Here is a 23,349-nt window from a genome sequence, read left to right on the forward strand (position 1 = left end):
GGGATGGTTCAGAAAATATTAAGAGAGGTCCATGGAATTTTTGAATCCTTAGAGAAGGTATGTGTCTTTTTCACAAACTTAATGGAAGGTCTGTGTCTTTTTGCTTAACTTTAGGGGAAGTCAGTGTCTTTTACTCATTCCTCTTTTCTTCTCTTTTCTAACTTTACAACACATAATCTAGGACAAAAACAATAATTTCATGCATTTAATGTGTACATCACAGCTTCACACAACTTAATTGAGATCTCTCCCCTTCAATAAAAAACCATATGAAACATATATGGCAATATGATTGAATAGATCCATAATGACGTGAAGAGGGAATGCAACCATGAAAGAAAATGAAAAGCTAAAACACCTGTGCCTCAGGGCATATATGGCCAACAACATATCCATGTGACCCTCCTGAAAATCTTCCATCAGTCAACAAGGCAACATCCTGCATCATTCAACAGGAAAATCCAAAAGAAATATCAATTCTGACGGAAACAAACATTGTTGATAAGGTCAGTGGCTCAGGTCAAATAGCCTAAAGAGAAATAATCATTAAATAAAAACTTGTCCATTGTATCTAGGAAAGAACACTGAGAATTGCTAAAAAATTTCAGAACTGTAGGACTATTTTTTGATTCCTTTATTAACTCTTTTTTTTGGGGGCCCCCGCCCGGCCGCGGGGGGGGGGGGGAGAGAGAGAGAGGAGAGCATGAGATTAAACATCATAAGATCAATCAAGCAAATATATGAAAACTTTGATATTAAAGACTTTTATTTCAGTCATCAACATCATAAAATTCACATACGTACACATAATCTCAGGAGAGTTTTAGGGATACTAAAGTAATCGTTGATTTCTCTGACACTCTACAGTGAGGGATTGTTCTTTGTACTTTTTTTGCGTACTTTCACTGTAATTGGGTGGCATACCCTTGACGCCCTCTAATAAGCTTTCTTTTCTGATAAAAAAAAAAAAATGATTGCATTCAAATATAATTATACCTTTCCAAGACCTGCCCCCATTATTGCACTTGTCGGTGTCAACATCTCAGGCATGCCTGGTCCCCCTTTGGGACCTTCTCCTCTAATTACAACCACTTTTCCCTGAAATTATGACCAAAAAAAAAAATCAGGTGTCCCAAGTCAATAAGAATTCAATTACAAAACAATACTACAAAAATATGAAATCATCATTAAAACACCCGAAGTGAAAATTATGGAAATCACAAAAACTGGCACTAGGGTATAAATAAAAATACCAAGCAGAAAACCCATATCTGGGGAGCAATTTGAAACCATTAGTACAACATTCAAAGCATAAACATGACTCAGGTGTTCACCAAAAAAAAAAAAGATGAATCAATCCAGAGAGTCATCTCTCTCTAAGTCATTCATCATGGCATTCTCATGTTCGCAATGTTCGTTTGAGAAGTAAAAATTCCTCCAACTCGAATGAGAAAATACACTATTAACTCTCAGAGATGCAACCAAGGGGAACAACCATTCATCCAACTAATTAAGGAAATCATTTTAGAAATCCTTTGTTAGGGTTAGCTTCAGCTGCAAAAGCTACAAGGGAAGCCTTCTGGTATCTAATTACAGTAACCTAAATCTACACCATATAAGTATATATAAAATTATGACTATGTAAAGAATAAAGCATTGTGTTCAACAAAAATATCATTAACCTTTTACAAGATGCAGACAATTATTGACACCCATCATATAATAGCTCAGTCATGCATGAATCTCTCAACAATAATGATACACCTATCACATAGCAGCCTACCATATCTATGCATGACTGATCAATGACAGTGAATTCAGAAAGAAAAAGAAGGAAAGAGAGAACAAAAAGAAGAGAAAGAAGTAGATAAGAAGGTGGATGAAACCAAAGTGAGAGAGGAGATATTAAAATAAAATTTTTAATACATCAACAAAACTTCTTCATTATATCCATAGGCCTATAACTATAAGCAAATAAGAAACTTTAAAGATAAAATAACCAAAAATTACAAACATACCCCAAAAAACAATTAAAATCTCAAAACAATAAATATCACCAATCAATATAAATACCTAATTTCCTAAACTCGCCCCCCTTATCAATACCTAGAAGGCAGCATCAGTAGCAACCCATCATACTCACTCAGTTGAAAAGAACTCTACTCAACAGTTTGACCGCAACTACCACTATAAGAAATCAATATCAAGTTTACAAAGCTTATTTTAGGAATCCAGAAAGCACAAACGCAAGAAACCTTTCCACTTAACCATACATCCACAAAAACCTCCATCAAGTTACAAACTTACATCTGTGGAACGTGCAAGGCCCAAGGAACTACAGAACTCACAGGAATATTAGGAGACAAAGCAGGAGGCTCGAATGTGCCTAGATAAGGCATCAAATCCTCCACACAAAAAATGGGAGTTAATTTCATATAATCAAGAAAATCAAGTAAATATGCATTAGATGTAAATCTAAATTTTTTAAGGATGGGGAATGGGCATGCAGCTTCTTGAACAATTTCTTGAGACGAGTGTTCAAAATAAATGTGAACCATGACATTGCATGCACTAAACTCTTAAAACCCTACGGTCATCTTTAAAAATTCTTTAACCCTAAGATGCACATTAGTAGCGACTTAGATTACTCAGAGCAAGTTTTAGCCAAACCTTAGCAAGCATAACATGGACATGTTGGGCAAAAGACTCAGCAAGCTCAAACAACAAGCATTAGATAGTCAACGAACAAGATGAAGTGGTGTGCAAGGCCTGGCCCTAAAGACACTCTCAAATGAACTCTTATTCGTAGACCCTTTCGCTGAATTATTCTGACTCAACAGCAAATAACCCCAGGTCGCAAGTGCCTTGTTTTTCTCCTACAGATTACCAAAGAAATCACTGAAACAATGATTAACTTTGGTTTGACCATCAATCTGGGGTGAAAAGCATAATAAAACATCAAATTAGTACTGCACAACTTCCAAAATTTCTTCCAAAAGAAGCTGGTAAACTTTATATCACCATCAAACACCATACACTGCTGAGCTAGGCAACCATAAACTCCGAAAACTTCCTTAACAAAGAAATTGGCAACATGTAAAGCATCATAAATCTTACTCCAAGAAATAAAATGTGTCATCTTAGAGAACCTATCGATGACCACAAAAATGGAATCATGACCTTGGGCTATTTCTTGGGAAAAAATCCTCAAATTTTTCCAAGATATATATGGCAAAGAAAATCATGTATAAAGTCTATCATTCTATATCCTGGTTTTAGCAACCTGTAAGTACAACACTGCAATGCATCTATCTCCTTTAAGGAAGGCCAACAAAAATTACACTGAACACGGGCAACAGTATTGTTTCCACCCAAATGACCATCTCTACCACCTGCAACTCTCAAACAAAGAAATCTCTCAATACAGTGTGGAGAATGCATAGCATAGTGCCCTTAAATCAATAACTTTTATGGATACAAAACTCAACACATTCTCTGTAGTTACCATTACTCACCTCCTGAAGCATGATACCAAAGAACCTGGATAAGTAAAGAGACTCGTCATTCAATCTCTCAAAGCCTATCACCTCTATGTCCCATTGGCTACCTTATTCTTAAGGCATGTGCATTCAGATCAGTCGATGCATCTAATGAATCTACCAATTAAAAAAAAAAAAATCATATACTTCATCTAACCAAACCAACTAAAATTAGTGGGATTAGCTGAGACTAATTTGACTAAAACTTTTATCTGTCAGTTCTGTTATTATTTCAGTCTTCAACACTACACTCAGACGGACAGCACTAGGGCATGAACCAAATGGGTTTGATCCAATTATTCTACATGATTTTACACATTTTATACCCTTCTGAGCATTGTCACAAGTAGGGTAACATAGGTGATAGAAATCATCAGAATAGTGGTGGAGATGATGGGATTTAAGGCAACCGAAAAAAAAAAAATGACAAAGAGGGCATTTGAGCATGAGGAATAGAGGCTATTAGAACTGGGAAAGGATAAAGATGAGTTGATTTCAATTTAGGGTTGTACTCCACATATTTGTGAACCTAAAAAAAAACAGCCAATAATAAACAAAAAAATTATAAATTACAAGAGATCTCAGTTTAGTTCAGTTTATCCTATTTATGAGAAATAGGAACAGAGAATTGAGAACCAAAATGAACTGAAATTTTGGAATTTCAAAATTTAGAACTGAAAAACATTAAAAAATGAAATAGTGAAAAAAACTGACTTCAGTTTGGTTTGATCAATAATTTTTTTTTTGGTTTGACTGGTTTTTCACATCCCCACTATCAGTTTTTGAGGTCCAATGAAACTCCTCTTTCTTTAGATAGTGAATGATAGAGACATGTTAGTAACACAGTTAACTCTCCTAATCTTTTTTTATTTTATTTTAAATTTTCACATCCCTGCTGCGATTTCTTTGCTGTAATTTCGGGGCTGTGGCTGGAATGCAATGCGAGTATTTTCTCAGGGAAGAAGTTGTCTTTTCTGCTGGTTTGGGAGAAGATTAATTACATGGCTTCTCTTTGGTGTGTTGGTTATGGGAACTTTAAGGGGTGAGCTTTTCAGATATTATGTGCAATTGACAATATTTGTTGGATTGATAGTGTCAGCAGGATTTTTTTGTTTGTTTTCCTTTCTTTTTTTTTTTTGTCTCTTCTTCGTATTTTTATCTGGTTTGTCCCAGATTTTGTTAAGGAGATGTCTTATTCTCCTTGTTGTACATTCTTCAAATCTATAAATGAACTTGTTGTAAAACCGTTTTTGAGCTTTTAACCAGTTCTAATTCTTGTTTTCCCCTATAATCATCTATTTCAAAAGCAAAAGCTCCCCAAAAGATTAAGGCTTATATGGCTGATTATGCTTAATAAAAGCAACACTAATAACCTGTTGCAGGTCAGCAGACCTTTGAAGGCCTTATCTCCAGATGTATACATGTCATGCTATTTGAATTCTGAAACGGCACCTCATTTATTTTACACTGACTATGCTTGGAGAATATGGAATAACTTATTTGGTCTTATGGGAGAAAGCTTGGGTCTGCCTGACATCAGTGGAGGAATTGTTGCATATTTCTTTTGAGGGGTTTGATAGAAGGAAGGAGAGGATGACACTATGGAAATGTGGTATTTTTGCAGTGTTGTGGAACATATTTTTTCAGGGAGAAATTGAATTGACAGCTGGTTTGGGAGAAACTTCATTACCTGCCTTCTTTATGATGTGCTGGGTGCAGTTGCTTTATGGGAGTTAGTTTTTTGAATATTCAGCGATATTGAAAGAATCTTCTGCTCTGAATTTTAAGTTTTTTTTTTTTTTTTTTTCCAGTTTTGCTTAATTAGTTTGCTTTCCTGGATCTTTCCAGAATTTTGACAGGAGAAGTCTTTTTCTCATTTTTGTAAATTCTCCTCTTATCAATGAAATCTCTTCTTTTGTTATCCCGGAAAAAAATAAATAAATAATAAGAGCTTATAGGAAATAGCGCAGCCATTGTGACTATGAATTCCATAGATAGTCCTAGACTTAGGTCATTCTCTCATGGCTTTGACCTTATTACCATCAGCTCCTTTAGCTTACGCAAAGATGAAGCTACGAAAAAAGCACTCTGATATGCAAGAAGGCTCACTACTGAAGGTTAGAGAACAATTTGGCTTCCTTAAGAGTGGTAAACACATAGTAAGGATGATCTAGATGCTCCTCCTGGACCTACTATAGACCACGATATCATCAAAGTAAACCAATAGGATTTTCCTGTAAATGGCTATAGGAAATGAGTCATAATCCTCATTGAAGTACTAGGAGCATTATAGATTCCACAGAGCATGACCAACATACTAATCACTCAAAGAAACCATCACTTGTTGTCTTAAACACAATCTTCCATTCACATCCTGATTGGATGTGGGTCTAATGGCATCCACTGTGCAAGTAAATCCAGGAGTAGCAACCAAAGCCAGCTAGCATGTCAAGCATATCCTCAAGTCTAGAGATACCCTATGGTTAGGCTGATCTTATAAATGTTTTGCTATCGATGCACATTCTCCAAGCTTCACCTATCTTCCCCTTCTCCACAAGATATCCTACTTGCCTATTCAGTTTTGCACTTCTTAGGATTCAACCAATAACAAGGAAGGTTAGGCGACTAAGAACCAATGACCAAATTAAAACCATGTTGAATGTCTTGCATATTGCAAAAGTGGCAGCTCACTAGGACACTAATCAAATAAATCATTAAAGAACTCATTTAACAACTTCCTCACCTAAGGAGAAACTCAAGTTTGGGATTTCTGACCTCAGTGGAAACCTCTCTCACTGTATCCACAATCAGACGTTTGCTTTCAAGCATTCTCTGTCAAAATCTCGCAAATGGATACTCTTCTTAGCAAGGGCATGTGGATTTGAATTGTTCTTAAACTTAGGCTCCGGGATTATGGGCTTAGAAGGGACCAAAATGGTAATCTTTTATTTCTACCCCAACACGTGTTTTCCCCATCCTAGTTTGTTACATCAAGATCATATAGCTAAGGGCACCCTAATAGGAGATGTGCCACATCCATAACTAACATGGGTGAACCCTATCTTTATAAGTCTAAATAGGCATTAGACACCTTTTGATCCAGTTCACACTTCACACAATTAACCTTAAAGAGGTTGTGGCTTTAGCTTAAAGCTGAGTCTAGACAAAGCAACTTTGGACACCATGTTCATGTTAATCACCCCATGGATAACCAATTCATATGTCCAATTGAGATATAACATAAAGGTATGAAAAATAGTCAGCCTTTTCCACTTATCATTATCCATAGTAGTAGTTAATACACACCTCATCACACCAACAGGGTTATCATCCTCTTACAATCATCAAATGGCACAACCACATACCTTCAATACTCTACTAAATCTATGACATGATCCTCAACCTCAAGTATATCATATGCCTCAGGGTCTAGAGCTAAGGCTTTCTGAGTATGACAGGCAGCTAAGTGAAGTCTCACAAGGTCATGATGACACTACATGCATGAACTATTCGACTGAAGAGTACCAAACCACTAAGACAAATAATAGATTTGGGCTCTATATTCTCAGCAATATTTTTTCTGAAAGCATATTCAGACACATGTAGGTTAATGTAGACCTGGACCAAGTGAAAGATCTAGAATAGCGGGCTCAGTCGCCTGACATGATGTCTTAGGAGTCTTAAAACTACTTGTCTATGTCAAAGAGCTAGATTGTTGGGTCATGTCTTAGGTGAATGCAAGTCAGCTTGTCTCCTAATATTCTGCTTCAGCTAACAAACCTAGATTTTACAGTTTGGATCCTCAACAACACCACTGATAAGCATAAGCTCCTCCAATTGATCCATGCAACTGGTCCTAGTGTTTGTCATGATTCAAGAGCTGTCCAAAAAACTCTTCCTTATGAGAAGGGGGAAGTTATTTATCATTCATACTCTACCTCATCCAACCATTAGAAGGTCAACTGAACAATTTGCAAATACTTTCTATTTTATCTGAACCTTTAAGTTTGATTTTGGAGAAGTGGACTCTCTCTTCACCCCTTGAATGGTACTACTCAACAGCCCATCTTCTTAATCCTAGTGCAAGAAGGTATTGGAATCAAACTTCTCATCATATGCACACGTATTTGACTTACACTCTAAAAAATATCCCCCATAAACCTCTCAATCAAAACTAGATAGTGCGAAAAATGCATATTGCCCTTATCAAGAATCCTATCATGATATGTGTTCGACTACCACTTTACCTAAAAATATCCCCCATAAACCTCTCAATCAAAACTAGATAGGTGCAAAAAATGCATATTGCCCTTATCAAGAATCCTATCATGACATGTGTTCGACTACCACTTTACCTAAAAACTTAAGCTATTAGGTTGTGAGCCAGCAATGTAGATCAAGGCTTAACACTCCCCCACACGTGCAGCCTAACAACATGTGGAGAGATAAACACACAATAGATAACACACATTACAAGGAATACAATTATTTTTTTAAATGTCACACAATAAATGCAGGCAACAATACTAGAACCTAGGATCTCCTGGTAACCAACTCTTATACCATAGTATATTACCACTTTACCTAAAAGCTTAAGCTATTAGGTTGTGGGCCAACAATGTATATCAAGGCTTAACAAAATGCATGGGCTGCTTGCGCAGGGGGTATGCTAGTGCTCTATGGGATCAACTTCAAAATCATACCTAGATTCCAAATTTAATAGAGGGTCTCAATCCCAAACAAACTCATCAGTCAATCAAGGGCCTCAATTCACCCTAACGGTTGCTACATGCACTCAAGGGGCAGGTAGAATCCCTTGGGCTTACCCAGTTACCCACAAAATTTGGACCCATTAGGCTAGCTAGCAGACTCATCAATACCTTCATCTACAGGGTATTAATCCAAAATTTAGGGCTTATGTGAGAGCTTTATTTTATCATCTACAAAGTCCCCTCACGAATGCCTAAGCCAAGAGGGAAGGTTAGGGGTCAAGTGGTGAAGATTCATGCAAGGTAGAGTCAATGTTCATGCCGTTCATCATGTTGTGCAATAAAATGAAATAAGAAGGCAAATGTTTAGGAAGACTGAAATTGCAGCAAGTGAACCGTAGACTACCATGATGCATGCACAAAAGCTACAAAATTTCATGCAAATAACTGTCTAAGTTTCACTAGGTGCAACAAGCTTGTTGCTAGATGCAACAGAAAGGACGTAGATTCGAATATATTAAAAATATACAGCAAGAATAGGCAATGAACTAAACAAAAGGCAACAATTTTTTTTACATTTTTTTTTTGGTTAAGGTTTGATTTACATTGTTGGCCCACAATCTAAGAGTTTTAACTTTTGGGTAAAGTGAGAATCTAACATGGTACAAGAGCTATGGTTGTCAGGAGATCTCAGGTTCTAGTCTTGTTGCCTGAGTTCACTGTTTGTTAAGAATTATCTAACTCCCTGTAATGGATGATGTTTATCATCTGTTTATCTCTCCACGTGCAATCGCGCTGCATGTGCAGGAGAGTGTTAAGGCTTGATGTACATTGTTGGCCCAAAACCTAACAGCTTAAGCATTTAGGGAAAGTAGTGGTTTAACATTTTTCAATTGGGAAGAAAAGAAACTTGGAATGAGCAATTTCAGATATTTCCTACTCAAAAAAATACTAACCAAGCCTCAATGGAAGGAATTCCTTCTTCAACAAATTCTTTGGATCTTGCTTTCAATTTTTTTTTTTTTTTTGGACAGAAAAAGAACTTCATGAATTAGAAAAGATGAATATACAGTAATGAGGATAAGAAATCCTCAAAATGAGAAATAAAGAACAATCAAAATAATAAAGCCTTCCTGTCCCACTATAAATCCTCAAAACATATACCCTCAAAACAGCCTGCACTAAATGCCCACAGGGATGCCAATACCAAAATCTATCCAAAGCAAACTTGAAGACAGCTTCTTCCAATAAAAAATTCATGTATTTTGCACCAACCAGATCCCCCACATCCCTGCAAGGAGCACACACTTCTACGAAGTTGCAGAAGCCTTACTCTTCCCAAACCAAATAAAAGAAACAATCCAAAACTCATCCAACATCTTCTGCACACCCATTCCTCTCCAACTAAACCAAACAATCTACTCCACATGCCCCAAGAAAATGGAAAGTGCAGAAATAGACGAGGTACAGTCTCTAAACTGTCAAAACACAAAACACACACACACACATCTGGGAACAATGCCTTAAAAGGCCTCCTACTCTGTAACAGATTGTTGGGGTTAGCTCTATGAAGGGCGGGCCACCAACCAAACAAAAGCTTATATCTTAGAAGGAACAAGGGCACCCCCAGGCCACAAGGTTCCCCACTTTGCAAGGATAGAGGGAGTGTCACCACAATGTACGCAGCCTTACCCCTGCTAGGCTGTTTCCTTGAACTCGAACAGAGGAGTAACCTTACTGCTGATCCAAGACCCGTCCTCTAATATTTGAAGGAACCTGACTCCCAAATACAATGTTGAAGGATAAAAGGACATTAGATATGATAAGATGGCTAGGAAGGGGCTTAAAAGAGAATTCACCCAAAGAACCTACTTCTTAGCATCCCTCTTAGAAAGCTGACCTTCCTAGCACACACAGCAAAGAAGCAAGTTACTCCAACTCCCTATCATTTAGACCTCTTCTAAAACAAAAATCCCAAGAAACTCTAGAGCCATCATGAGTCAAAAAATAATAATACAGGTCTTATGAACTGATGTAAGATGATAGAGACAAAGAAAAATATTTTCCAGTACTGAACTCCCCACCCAAACATCCTCCAAAAATTTTATATGAGAACTGTTGTCACTTTATAATTTATCAAAGGAATAAAAAAAAAGGGTAAACTTGCAATAAAAATCTCTATAGGACTTTCACTGGAACATGTAAGAACCACATTAATGTCCTAGTCTTTCACATAAAAGCCAAATTTACTTTTTGATCACTTTGTGCCAAAAGGAAGTTTTACTCTCAAGTAAAAAACTGCCACAATCATTTATGCTGTGTTTTTAGATACCAAATTACCAATCTCCAAGCCCCCTTCCTCAAACCTACACAACCTCCCAACTAACCAAATGATCCCTCTTTTCTCCAACACCTAACCAAAGGAAATCTTTCTCGATCTTGTTAGCTAACACCACTCCCTCCCCTTCAACCAAAAAAAAGCCAAAAAATGTGGGGAGTCAAAATAAAGGGAAAAAATTAGACACATTTAATTAGAAGAGAAAGGATGTGCAATAAAGTGAACAAGAAATCCTCCAATTCAAAAAAAAAATAATGAATGCTTGCGAATGATTAAAAAAATAATAAATAACAATGATTAAAATAACAATGCTTGCGAATCCTACGAAATATCTAAAAAAACTCTCTCTTCGGCAAAACACCAAAGTGAAGTGAAATAATGAATCCTATCCCATAACAAAGAAGAATTAAACTTTTTCCCCATGTGCACATTTCAGTCCAAGCGAATTCCCCATGACATTGTGAAAAACCACACATCTCCGCAACACAGAGGCATCTTTACTCCTACCAAACCCAAATAAAATGATGCAGCCAACAAATCCTCCACCGACTACTAACAAACCAATGCTCTCATAATAAACCAAAAGGTTTATTCCAAATTTTCCAAGAAAAATAGCAATTCAAAAACAGATGAGGTGCTGACTCTGAACTATCAAAACATAAAGAACACACATCAGGAGAAAGTGCCTTCAAAGGTCTCCTACTACTTTGCAGCAAATTGTTGGTGCTACCTCTATCAAGAACAACCAACCAAATAAAAGCATTGATTTTTTAGAGGAAACTTTGGCCTTCTACATACATTTTATGGGGTGAAAGGACACATAAGCACTAGTCAAATGATAATATATATATATATATATTTAAACCCCCCCCCCCCCCCCCCCCCCCCCCCCAAAAAAGAATCTAAAGACCATGAATGGTGTTCCTCCTATGGAAGGAAGACAATTCTCTAGCAACCATAACAACGAAAAGAACTCCTCCACCTCCCTATCATTAGGATTTTTGCAAAAATGGAAATCCAAGAGGACATATGACTATCATATATCAAAAAGGAAGAAACAATTGAAGACAAATGATAAGGATGAGGGAAGGAAATGAATAAGGCAATATTACCCACCCAAATATCTTCCCATAAATGAATTTGAAAATCATTACCAAAAATAAATTTAGTATAGGGAATGAAAAGGGGGTAAATCAGAGAAATAAACCTCCAGGGGCTATATAAAGAACATCTAGTTCCCATGTTAGCATCCCACACATTCACATGCAAGACAAAATTACTTTTAATAGTTTCATGCTGAGGAGAAGTCTCCTCTAAGGGAAACTGCATTACCATTTAGCCAAGAGAAATATTTTTACACACCAACATACCAAGACCCAAACCCCCATCCAACTTAAACCCATAGTTGTTAGAATCTTACAATTTGTGATTCGATTCATATGATTCAAATCAGTTCTACACCAAATCAATTCAAATCTTACTAGTAAATCTAAAAACAACTAAATCATTGCCAAATCTACCGATTCACCTCGTGAATCTAACGATTCGATCCAAATCTATCGATTCACACGATTCTACACCTATCATATCCTGACAAGCCCAACTAGTTTGAAATCCCCAAAACAATATTTCTTTGCTTTTTTATTGCTTTTATTTTTACATGATTACCTTCTATTCCTTGTTTACGTCAATTTTGTACTAGAAAAGAAGAGAAAATAGAATTTTAGGTCCTATGTTGTCTTCACAAAATCATCTTCACTATAGAAGTATAGCATTTTGCCATTGAGAAGCAGCAGAACACTCACTGGCTATGGTAGTACTCTTGTTTTGTTGTGTTGTTGAGATTTAGAAGTTGGTTTTTTAGTATCTTGTTCAATTATTATCATTTTTTTAGGTTAATTTTTTTTTATTTTTAATTTGTGAAAGAATATGCATGAAATATTGTTGTTGTTTTTTTATCGTTGATAAACACTAGAAGTTCAACTGTTCAAATTTTTTTTCTTGATTCCCTTCCCATAAACAACACAAAATTCCTTTTTTTATTAATATTTTTTGACTCATTCTCATATTGTCATTGGTTTTGGGAAAGCATACACATGAAATATGATTTTTTTTTATTGTCAAAATTTAAATGTATTTTACTATTGCACTTGTTGTTTGTATCAATATATGCACGTCATTTAGGATTGATTTGGAAATTTGTACTAAATCTTATGATTCGATTCGATTCTCGATTCCCAAAATTGAAATTTTGATTCACGATTCAACTCTCGATTTGACAACTATGCTTAAACCTACATTCAACTAACCAAGTGATCCCTCTTCTCCCCTTCTCAGACCAAAGGAAAGCTAAACGAACCACATAACCATTTAGCCACAAAAGTAATGTTTTCAAACACTAGCATACCAAGAGCCAAAACCCCATGCATATTAAACCTACACCCAACTAGCCAAGTGATCCCTCTTCTCCCCTTCCCCAAACCAAAGGAAATCTACCATAATTTTCACAAATTTATTAGCAAGAACCACATGAATTCTAAAGATAGAAAAATAAGAATAGGGGCACTAGCAAGACAAGATTGAATGAGAGTAATATGAACCATAGAGAATATAATGCACCTTTCCACCCATCTAAATGGCTAGACAACCTCTCCAAAACTATATCCCAAAAAACAATTGACCTAGGATTGCCACCCTAAGGGACCCTTAAATAAGACAAGAATCAATCCAGATACCAACAATGCCAACTCCCTAGATCTACTAGAGCTCAGACAAATAGTAGCAATTCCAATCTTCACCAAATGAACTTTTAGCCTAGAAACTCAATAGAAATTTAGGAGTAAGAACGTTCAAGAAAGAATCTCTACAATCTAAGAAAAAAAGTGTCATCAGTAAACTAAGGGGTCATTTGGTATCATTAGCAAAAATTAGAGAAATGAAAACTAGAAACAAAACGAAAAACTGAAAATAGAAACTAAAAACAAGAAACCAGCAACCTGTTAGGTTAACATTTACACACATTTTCATCTTTAAATCAAAATATTATAAAAATGTGATCGAAATAAAAAAAAAAAAATTACAAATAATAAACATTAAAAAAAGTACCATGATAAAAATAAAATTTATTTTAGTTATCTTAATTGTTCTACTTTCAAAATTTACTTTACAATAAAAATTTTATTGGACATGACAATTGAAAAATAGTAAAATTAGTTTACGATTGGCTTTATTATTATTTTTTGAAATTTATGTATATTTTTCTATTAATTATATTTAAATTAAGATGGTCATTTAATTTTAGTTTTAACTTAAAAGTGTATAAAATGAATAATTTAATCCAAAAAAACTATTTCTGGATATTAAAATTTCTAGCTACAAGTGACCAAAACAACTGAAAAACCATAAAAATGGTTTTTAGTTTTGGCAAATAGTTAAAAACCAGCAACAGAAACAGAAAATTGACAACAAAAAAAAACATGTTTTTATAATCTGTTTTTTCACTAGAGAAACAAAAACAAAAAGCAAAAAACAGCAACTATACCAAACAGGCCCTAAGGTGAGACACAAATAGCCCCCTCTCTACCCATTTCAAGCCCTCTCATGAGATTTTATCAACCACCATATCCACCATTCTACTCGACAACTAACACAAACAAGAATTAAGATCACGGATCCTCTTGTTAACACCCCTCAATGACCTAAACCACAACTTTAGTTCACCAATCACCATAATATAAGAGAATGCATTACACAATCAACCACTCATCCAAGACAGCCACCTTCCACCAAGCCCCTTCCTAACGAGTATCTTATCAAAGAGTTCCAATTAACCCTTTCGTGAGCTTGTACAAAAAGTTCTTTCATAGGTTCCGGGTTGGGATGGGGACATTGACTGTATAATGATAGGGCAAGGAAAAAGAAGAAGAAGAAAAAGAAAAGCAAACAAGTGGGAGGGATATACGAGACATGAGAGAGACACAAGATCAGGCTGCAACTCCTCAATCAATCATCAAAACTACTTTTAGTAAATTTAAATTTTATTTCTATTTTAGCTATGAACTTAATTTAAAGAATATCATTCAGGTATTGAAGTTGCATGGTAAGTAGTTACAATATGTTCAGCAAGGAGATGTTGTGCATAAATATGATCTTAAGTTCTACTATTTATTGACATTTTTTATTATAGAAAAAGAAATAATATTAAAAACAGAAGATAATTTATAAAAAAAAGCGAACAAGAAATCCTTCAACAAATGTATATAGAAAATAAAATGGCATCATCTTAGTAAAGCACTCCAATCTCTAGTGAAATCTTGAAAATAGCAGCCCTTAAAACAGCCAGCACAATAAGCCAAAGAGAAGCCTATCAAATTCTGCCGCACCAAATGAATCACAGTGAAAAACTCTTCCTGAAAAAATTTTAGCATTTCTTTCCAGCCAATTTCCCCACAATAATTCGTTATTTATTGACATATTTAATCAGTATCATTCACCAACAAAATCAAATTTACTGGTCATAATATACATACATGAAAATGCATGAACCAAACCACCATCAATGGAAGGGAGCAACTGATCTCAAAGATCAAGTCTCGTCCTTACTAACAATAGTTTAGAAAAAATAATGTGTGGCATGCAACTTTTTTCCTAGTCTTTGATACGTTCTAAACTAAACACAAAAATATGCATTGGTTATGCACGCAAATGATTGAAATTGAAAAACACACTCAAGACTCAACATCCTATAAATTTCACCCCCTTCAAATGATGCAAATTGTTGTTTTTTGTCCCACATTGGTAGAATAGTTCCACATTGGTATAAAAAGTTGTTTTGAATTTTTTCTTTGTTTGTCCCACATTTGTGAGAAGTGTTTTTTGGACTTGAGGTTGAAGCTATATAAAGATCTCAACTCTACATTTGTAAAACACACCTCAAAGTTGTACTTTGTCAAGAAGTAGTCGATTGATCGTCGGCGCCTAAGGACGTAGGTAATTCTGTATCGAACCTCGTTAAATTCTTGTCTTGTTCTTTTTACCGTCTTTCATTATAAGTTTCTGCATTTGCTTTAGTTCTTTATATTTTCAATAGCATTAGTTGTAGTATTAGTGTTTGGCACAAGTGGGGTGCCCGGAAAAACAATTCGCATCAGAGCTAGGTTAAATAGTGCCGATACGGAGGTGTTCCTCTGTTAAGATCCTTGATTCCACATTTGATGCCTAAGAAAGACCTTATCTAAGCGAGTACTCAGAGACCATTGCGGCTCAGTCGCTCCCTGATTGTCGGTCTGGTCAAAGTGGAATTTCATAGGATAAAACATATTAGACACAGTTAATACGTACTATTCATCCTAGGCCTTTTGCTTTGTTGGTTGCTATTGAATATATAGAAGATGGCAGAAACTAGTGCAACAGTAAAAGAAACTCTGTCCGCACGAACCCCAACCTCTTCGGCTTCGACTTCAAAGACGATAAGTAATGCTCGGTTTGAGGTCGAGAAATTTGATGGTACCAATAATTTTGGTATGTGGCAATGTAAGGTGATGGACATCCTGTATCAACAAGAATTAGATATTACTTTGGATGATAAATCAGTGGATATGAGTGACAGAGATTGGGAAAAGGCATGTGGTAAGATTCGTCTGTGTCGCTAAAAATCAAAAATATTGTGTTATGAGGGAGACATCTGCAAAGAAATTGTGGAAGACATTGGAAGATACATTTATGACCAAGAGTCTGAAAAATTGGCTCTATTTGAAAAAAAAATTGTTTCGCTTCCAGTATCAACCAAGTATTTCGATTAATGACCACATAAATGCTTTCAATAAAATTTTGACCAATTTTTTAAATTTGGATGAAAAGGTTAAAGATGAGGATAAAGCCATATTGTTGCTAAACTCTCTCCCTGATGATTATGAACATCTGACCACCACTTTATTGTATGGGAAAGATAAAGTTACTTTTGATGCTGTTTGTACTGCATTAATTAGTACTGAATGCAGAAAGAAGGATCAGAGGGTCCATAAGGAAATAGCTAAAGCACTAACAATAAGGGAACGTTCTCAGAGTCGCAAGCCTAGAAGGAGGAGTAAATCTCATAGGAGACCTGCTAAAGATGAATGTGTCTTTTGTCGTCAGAGAGGGCATTGGAAGAAAGATTGCCCTAAATTACAGTAGAAGAATAAGGGCAGAGCACATTCTAATGTCAATATTGCCAATGATGATGGAAGTGAGTCAAATTTTTCTCTTGTTGGAACATCTTTGTCACATTATTTTGGTGAGTGGATTTTGGATTCTGGTTGTTCCTATCACATGTGTCTCAATAGGGAATGGTTTTCTAATTTTGAAGAATTAGATGGTAGGGTTGTTTTTATGGGAAATGATAATGCCTGTAAAACAAATGGAATAGGATCAATACAATTGAAATGTCAAGATAGAACTATTAAAACCTTGACTAATATTAGGTATGTTCCAAGTCTAAAGAAAAATTTGATTTCATTGGGTGCCTTGGAATCTAAAGGATTCACTATCACTTTGAAAATGGAACCTTAAAGATTGAATCAAGTGCACTGGTGGTGATGAAAGAAATAAGGAAAAATAACTTGTACTATTTACAAGGTAGTACAGTTATTGACTCAGCAGCTGTTGTCTCTGAGAAAGATGCAAGTTCAAATTCAACCAGGTTATGGCATATGCGATTAGCACATGCAGGAGAAAAATCTTTGCAACAATTAGCTAAGCGAAGTTTGTTAAAGGGTGCAAAAGTATGCAAACTTGAATTTTGTGAGCATTACATTCTGGGAAAACAGACTAGAGTGAAATTTGGCACTGCAATCCACCAGGCTGAAGGTATTTTAGACTAGATCCATACAGATGTATAGGGGCCCACAAAAACGGCTTCATTAGGTGGTATGCATTATTTTGTCACTTTTGTTGATGATTTTTTCAAAAAAGTTTGGGTGTATTCTATGAAGCATAAAAATGAAGTGTGATATTTTCCTTAAGTGGAAAACATTAGTTGAAACTCAAACTGACAGAAAGATTAAACGGCTCAAATCAGATAATGATGATGAATACACAAGCGACCCATTTATGAAGGTATGTCAGGATGAAGGTATTGCTCGACACTTCACAGTTAGAGATACACCACAGTAGAATGGGGTGGCAGAGCGCATGAATCGCACTTTACTGGAGAAAGTTCGATGTATGTTATCTAATGCTAGGTTAGACGAAGGTTTTGGGCTGAGGCCGTTAGATATGCACGTCATCTCATCAACCGTCCACCATCATCTGCAATAAGGGGAAAAACACTCTATAAGGTATGGTCTGAAAAGCCTGCTGGTGATTTTGATTCTTTACATGTATTTGGAACTGCAACTTATTAGCATGTTAAAGAATCTAAATTGGATCCAAGAGCCAAGAAAGTAATATTCTTGGGGATAAGTGCAAGAGTCAAAGGATATCGTCTTTAGTGTCTTGAGACGAAAAAAAATGATTTTAAGCAGGGATGTGACTTTTGATGAACTTGCGATGATGAAGAAAACAATACGCAAGGAGTCACAAGTTGAAGAGAAGACAAGTGGTACTCAACAACAGGTGGAGGTTGAGACAATTTTGGGAAACCCAGTGAGAAATGAGGCTACACAAGGTAACTCTCTAGTTACGGTGGAGAATAGTGTACAAGAAGAGGAGATTTCAATTCGAGAATCTTCACAACAACAAGAATCAATTGTTTCTCAGAGGCCAAGACTAGAAATTCGAAAACCTGCTCAATATACTGATATGGTGGCCCATGCACTTCCAATTGTGGAGGATAATGTTCCTTACACTTCCAAAGAAGCAATGAGGAACTCTGAATCAGACAAGTGAAAAAGAGCAATGGATGAAGAAATGCAGTCTCTTCATCAAAATTAGACTTGGGAGCAAGCCCAAATGCCCAAGGGGAAGAAAGCAATTGGTTACAAATGGGCTTATGTAAAGAAAGAAGGATTTTCAGATGCAAATAATGTTCACTTCAAAGTTAGATTGGTAGCTAAGGGCTACGCACAGAAGAAACGCATTGATTATAATGAGGTATTTTCTCCAATTGTTAAACATTCTTCCCTTCGAATTTTGTTGGCTTTGGTAGCACAATTTGTTCTTGTTGCTGTGAAGATTCTCGAATTGAAATCTCTTCTTCTTATACTGAACCTCGTTAAATTCTTGTCTTGTTCTTTTTACTGTCTTTCATTATTAGTTTCTGCATTTGCTTTAGTTCTTTATATTTTCAATAGCATTAGTTGTAGCATTGGTGTTTGGCACAAGTGGGGTGCCAGACACAACACAAATAACAAGGTAAGTCCAGTTGCTAGGCAATAAATTTTGTACTAAGGTAAAACTTTCAACCATGCACTGTATTTCTCACAAGAAAAATATTCCAGATTTAAAATTTTTAAACCATCAAGTACAGCAGTGCCACTGAAACAAGTCATCCTCAAAACACATAAGCTGAGTCCATCTGCTTTTCAAGGGCTACCACATTGCAAGAATAAACAAGATCAAATACAAGCACACAGCTGATCAATTAAGGTTCCAATAAACCAGGAGTCACTTCCCACTTCTCAAAAAATTGATTCAACACACCAAAACAGAAAAACAAAATTGAAGAAGTTACATACCTTAAAACTCATAGGATTTTCAGAGATGGCTGCAATCATGGATTCCTCTCCCTCAAACACAAGAGCAGGACCTGAAAACAATTCTTCCAATCATTATCGTCTCGGCAAAGTAAGCAAAATTCTATTTCATAAAACTAGAAAATCAAAGTGTCAAACAACATCCAGCATGAAACTCCAAGTATAATAAGACAAAAATAGAAAGTCAATAATGCCTAATGAAAAAAAAGAAAAACAGAAAACAGATGAGTACACAGCACCAGAGAAATATAGCCCTTCTTTTCCTGTAATTTTTGCTACAGAACCATGAGGTGCTAGGTTTCCATATAATATCTGTATGTGGCCGGTTTTCTTGATGGGATTTGTCCATGGTCTTATAATTTGCTGTAGCAAAAAATAAAAAGGAAAAAAAAAATGGATATTCAAGTAGCACTCACTTATCAATCATCAAAATCATTACAAAAATTCAATAAATAAATAACTGCTCCTACCTGACCCTCAGCCAAGGAAGGGAAAAGTTTTGCATTTTCGGCAAGTGTCTTCCCAGTGACTATAAAGGACATGTTAGAGTTAGTAATAAGAATAATATGAACCATCTTTGCAAGTAATGCAATAATCACAGTATAGATACCTGTCACACAATCTCCATCTAAAAGCCCTAGCTCCAATAGGTACTTAATGACTGCAGGTGTTCCCCCAATCTATCAAAATAATTGTAAGCCCACCAAGAGGAAAGGTTCATACACGTGTACCAAAATGGAAGAAAATATCATATGCCTCACGCAACATGGAAAAATATTTACATAGAATCAACAAACTAAAATAACAATGATTTCACAGAAAGAACTGACAGGTGTAAATAGAATTAACAAGAATGAATTTGCAAAAAGCAATGTGAATACCTTGTGTAAGTCCTCCATCACATATTTGCCACTAGGCTTTAGGTCTGCAAGAAAAGGAACCTCATTGCTAACCTTCTGAAAATCATCAAGAGTTAAATGCAAACCAACAGACCTGCAGACAGTCTTGCTATGAGCTATTTATGCATGATGGCATCTAAAGGGGAAGTCAATGCCGAATTCTCCTCACCTTGCAATAGCAATTAAATGTAGCACAGCATTAGTGGATCCACCTAGGGCCATGACAATAACCATTGCATTGTGCAGTGATTTCTGAGTAATAATGTCTCGCGGTTTCAAATCCATTTTTATTAACTCCAGAAGATATTTCCCAGCCAAACGGCATTCATCCAACTTCAATGGGTCTTCAGCTGGTGTTGAAGAGCTTCTCAGAAACAAATGAACAGAGTAATTAGTTAAGATAATTCTGGCAAACTCCAATACAGGTGATCATGCAAAGACGTATTTCCACCTGTAAGGAAGAGACATCCCCATGGTTTCAATTGCAGAAGCCATGGTATTTGCTGTATACATTCCACCACAAGCCCCAGCTCCTGGGCATGAATTGCGGACTACATTTATTCTCTGGTCATCACTTATAGAACCGCTTACGTACTCTCCATAAACCTAAATAAAAGTAAAAGTTGCACTGCCAGAAATCAACAAAATCTACTACAAAGAATAAAAGAAACAAATATTACTGAACGGAATTTATTCATCTAAGACTTTGTGACCAATAAATAAGCAAAAAATATCATTAGAAGGGCACCAAGGGGAGATCAACCCATCAACAAAGTTAATTTACAATTAAAAAATTCAACTAAATCCAACATGGACTCCAAAATGAAAATCATAAATCCCATTCTACCAAAATGCAAAGTCGACCAATTATGTTTATATCTCAAGCGGAACACTTCCTCTACATCAAACACTCTTTATGTTTCCCTTTTATTTTGGAAGAAAGAAAATCTATCAAGAAAGAAGAGAAATATAAAGCAGAGTCATCCAATCCTGCTGAAATATCTGAAGCAACTAGAAGAGAAAGCCTACAATAACGTGAGGAAGCCAGTCTAACCTGAAGCAGCAGCACAGGCAAAGACAATTATTAAATGTGGGCATGACTCTCCAGAAATAATTTTTTTTGAATTAAATCATTCGTTTTAGGCATACTTTTTAAAAAAATTAAAATATAATGATCATATGATTTTAAAATATAATTAAAATAAAAATATCCATAAAATTTTTAAAATTAAGAAATTAATAAGTCATTTAAAAAATAATTTTACTATTTTCCAATTGCCATGCACAATAAGATTGTTCTTGTAAAGAGAATTACGAAATATAATAATTTAGTAAAATAATTGTAGAAATTTTTATTTTTATTATAGTATTTTATTTTGTATCATTTTGTACTTTTTATTATTTTAATCTTTTTTTTTAATTGTTATTTGATTCAAGAACAAAATTGAGCATTTGCTAATCAAGTTTTTAATTTGTTTTAGTTTAAGAAATATCAACCAAGCAAGTTACCAGTTTTTGGTTTTTAGTTTCTGTTTTCATTTCCAGTTTTCATTTTCATAATTTTTTAGAGTGATACACCAAACAGCCCTTAGCTTTAGAGCATGAGACCCCATAGGTGATTACTTAAGGCCCAAAAGATAAGCACTCTCGTTCAAAGTTCAGGAAAAAAAAACCACCAAAATGGGCTTTACCCCAAACATACAGCATAGGGCTCACCAAATTTGAAACTTCTGCCATCTAGCTATCTTGCGACAGGTCTAGACCTGCCCACAACACACACATAAGCGCAAGTGTTTCCACATTTCATCATCTTCCCTAACTCAGCAATGATGTTATATATACTATATAACTATATAAAAGAAAGAATAGTGTAAGTCATGTTGCTCGGTATTTGTAACCTTGTCTCCTTTTTGTGCTAATATATTCTCTCTTACCATCTTTAAAAAAAGAATAGTGTACATCATTTTGTTGACAAAAATATTCTAATCTTTTAAAAGTAAGACGGCATCCTTAAAAAATATTAGGTTAAACTATAATTACATAAAAATTGTAATTAGAAAGTTCATTTTAGATTAGTTAATTTTGAACCTAAAAATTAAAATCCATTAATTAAAAAATAAAAATGAAAGTAATAACATCATAATGCTAAATAAAGTACGTTTATGAAGGAAAAAATATGTAAAAATAGGTAAACCCTTTTGACATATTCTAAAACTAATTGTCTTTGTTAAGGCTTGACACACACTACTGGTCCACAAACTAACAATTTAGGCTTTTAGGTGAACCGGTAATCTAACATGGTATCAGAGCCATGGTTGCCAGGAGATCCTAGGCTCTAGTCTTGTCGCCCGTGTTTAAGGGAAGTTTGTTAAAAGAATTATCGTGCTCCCAATATGAGTATTATTCATTGTTCGTTTGACTCTCCACATGCAATCAGCTGCACATGCAGGGGAGCATTAAGGCTTGATATACATTGTTGGCTGAAACCCTAACAGCTTAAGCTTTTAGGTGATTAATCTAGCAGTATCTAATATCATTAACATGAGCAATAACTTAACTTTTCACAGATAAATATCAGAGAGAAAATCATAGGTTTAGCAACCTCCAAATAACAAATATCAAATTTATTTGAAAGTGGAAGAAACTGGCTAATTGACTACTAATTAAATATAAATAAAATAAAATAAAATTTCTAAACAAAGAAAGTTTATCCTAAAAAGTATATAAAGTAGGTAAACACCAAAAGGGCGGGCCTTGGATCAATGATAAGGTTGCTCCTCATGACCGGTTGGTCACAGGTTTGACTACAAGGAAACAGCCTTGTTAGAAGGAAAATAAGTATGTTATTCTTTTCAATATATAAGAGGCAGACCTGGAACTGTATGTAAGAGCTCCAAGACCAGGAAAAACTGCCGATTGTTTCTTTTCTCCTTCTTCTCTGCTTCTCTTCATCTCTAAACGTGAGTTCTGTATTTTCTTCTTTGATTCTTCAATTTATTTCAGATTTACAAAATGGGATCAGAGCAGTTTCTCTGAATGTGATTAATCTGACCTAGTACAGCCCCCTCTTCCTCTCCTTTTCTTTTCTCCCCTGTCAACCCTTGAAGTAGAGATTTTTTTCTCATTTGGTAGTCATTTAGGGTTTTTTCTCCTTCTCCTCTCAGCCATGAGCCACTCTTGTTGGTGCTGTGT

General features: G+C 35.4%; 1 protein-coding gene across 2 annotated transcripts in view; it reads right to left on the reverse strand.

Annotated features, from left to right (window-relative positions):
- LOC131152399 (dihydroxy-acid dehydratase, chloroplastic) overlaps positions 1–23,349 on the reverse strand; it is a 73,309-nt gene that overhangs the window by 5,634 nt on the left and 44,326 nt on the right. For both annotated transcript variants that reach the window (XR_009135937.1, XM_058104258.1), the window contains exons 4-12: positions 20,609–20,763; positions 20,327–20,521; positions 20,140–20,251; positions 19,869–19,938; positions 19,729–19,787; positions 19,498–19,621; positions 19,241–19,311; positions 997–1,098; positions 359–439 (exon numbers count right to left, since the gene is read on the reverse strand). Coding sequence is in view for 1 of the 2 variants with exons in the window: in XM_058104258.1 (XP_057960241.1) it covers positions 359–439; positions 997–1,098; positions 19,241–19,311; positions 19,498–19,621; positions 19,729–19,787; positions 19,869–19,938; positions 20,140–20,251; positions 20,327–20,521; positions 20,609–20,763 (969 nt within the window). In the remaining variant the exon portion in view is untranslated. The remainder of the gene's footprint in view (positions 1–358; positions 440–996; positions 1,099–19,240; positions 19,312–19,497; positions 19,622–19,728; positions 19,788–19,868; positions 19,939–20,139; positions 20,252–20,326; positions 20,522–20,608; positions 20,764–23,349) is intronic.

The sequence above is a fragment of the Malania oleifera genome, chromosome 3 (genome assembly GCF_029873635.1).
Source record: "Malania oleifera isolate guangnan ecotype guangnan chromosome 3, ASM2987363v1, whole genome shotgun sequence".
Lineage (NCBI taxonomy): Eukaryota > Viridiplantae > Streptophyta > Magnoliopsida > Santalales > Ximeniaceae > Malania > Malania oleifera.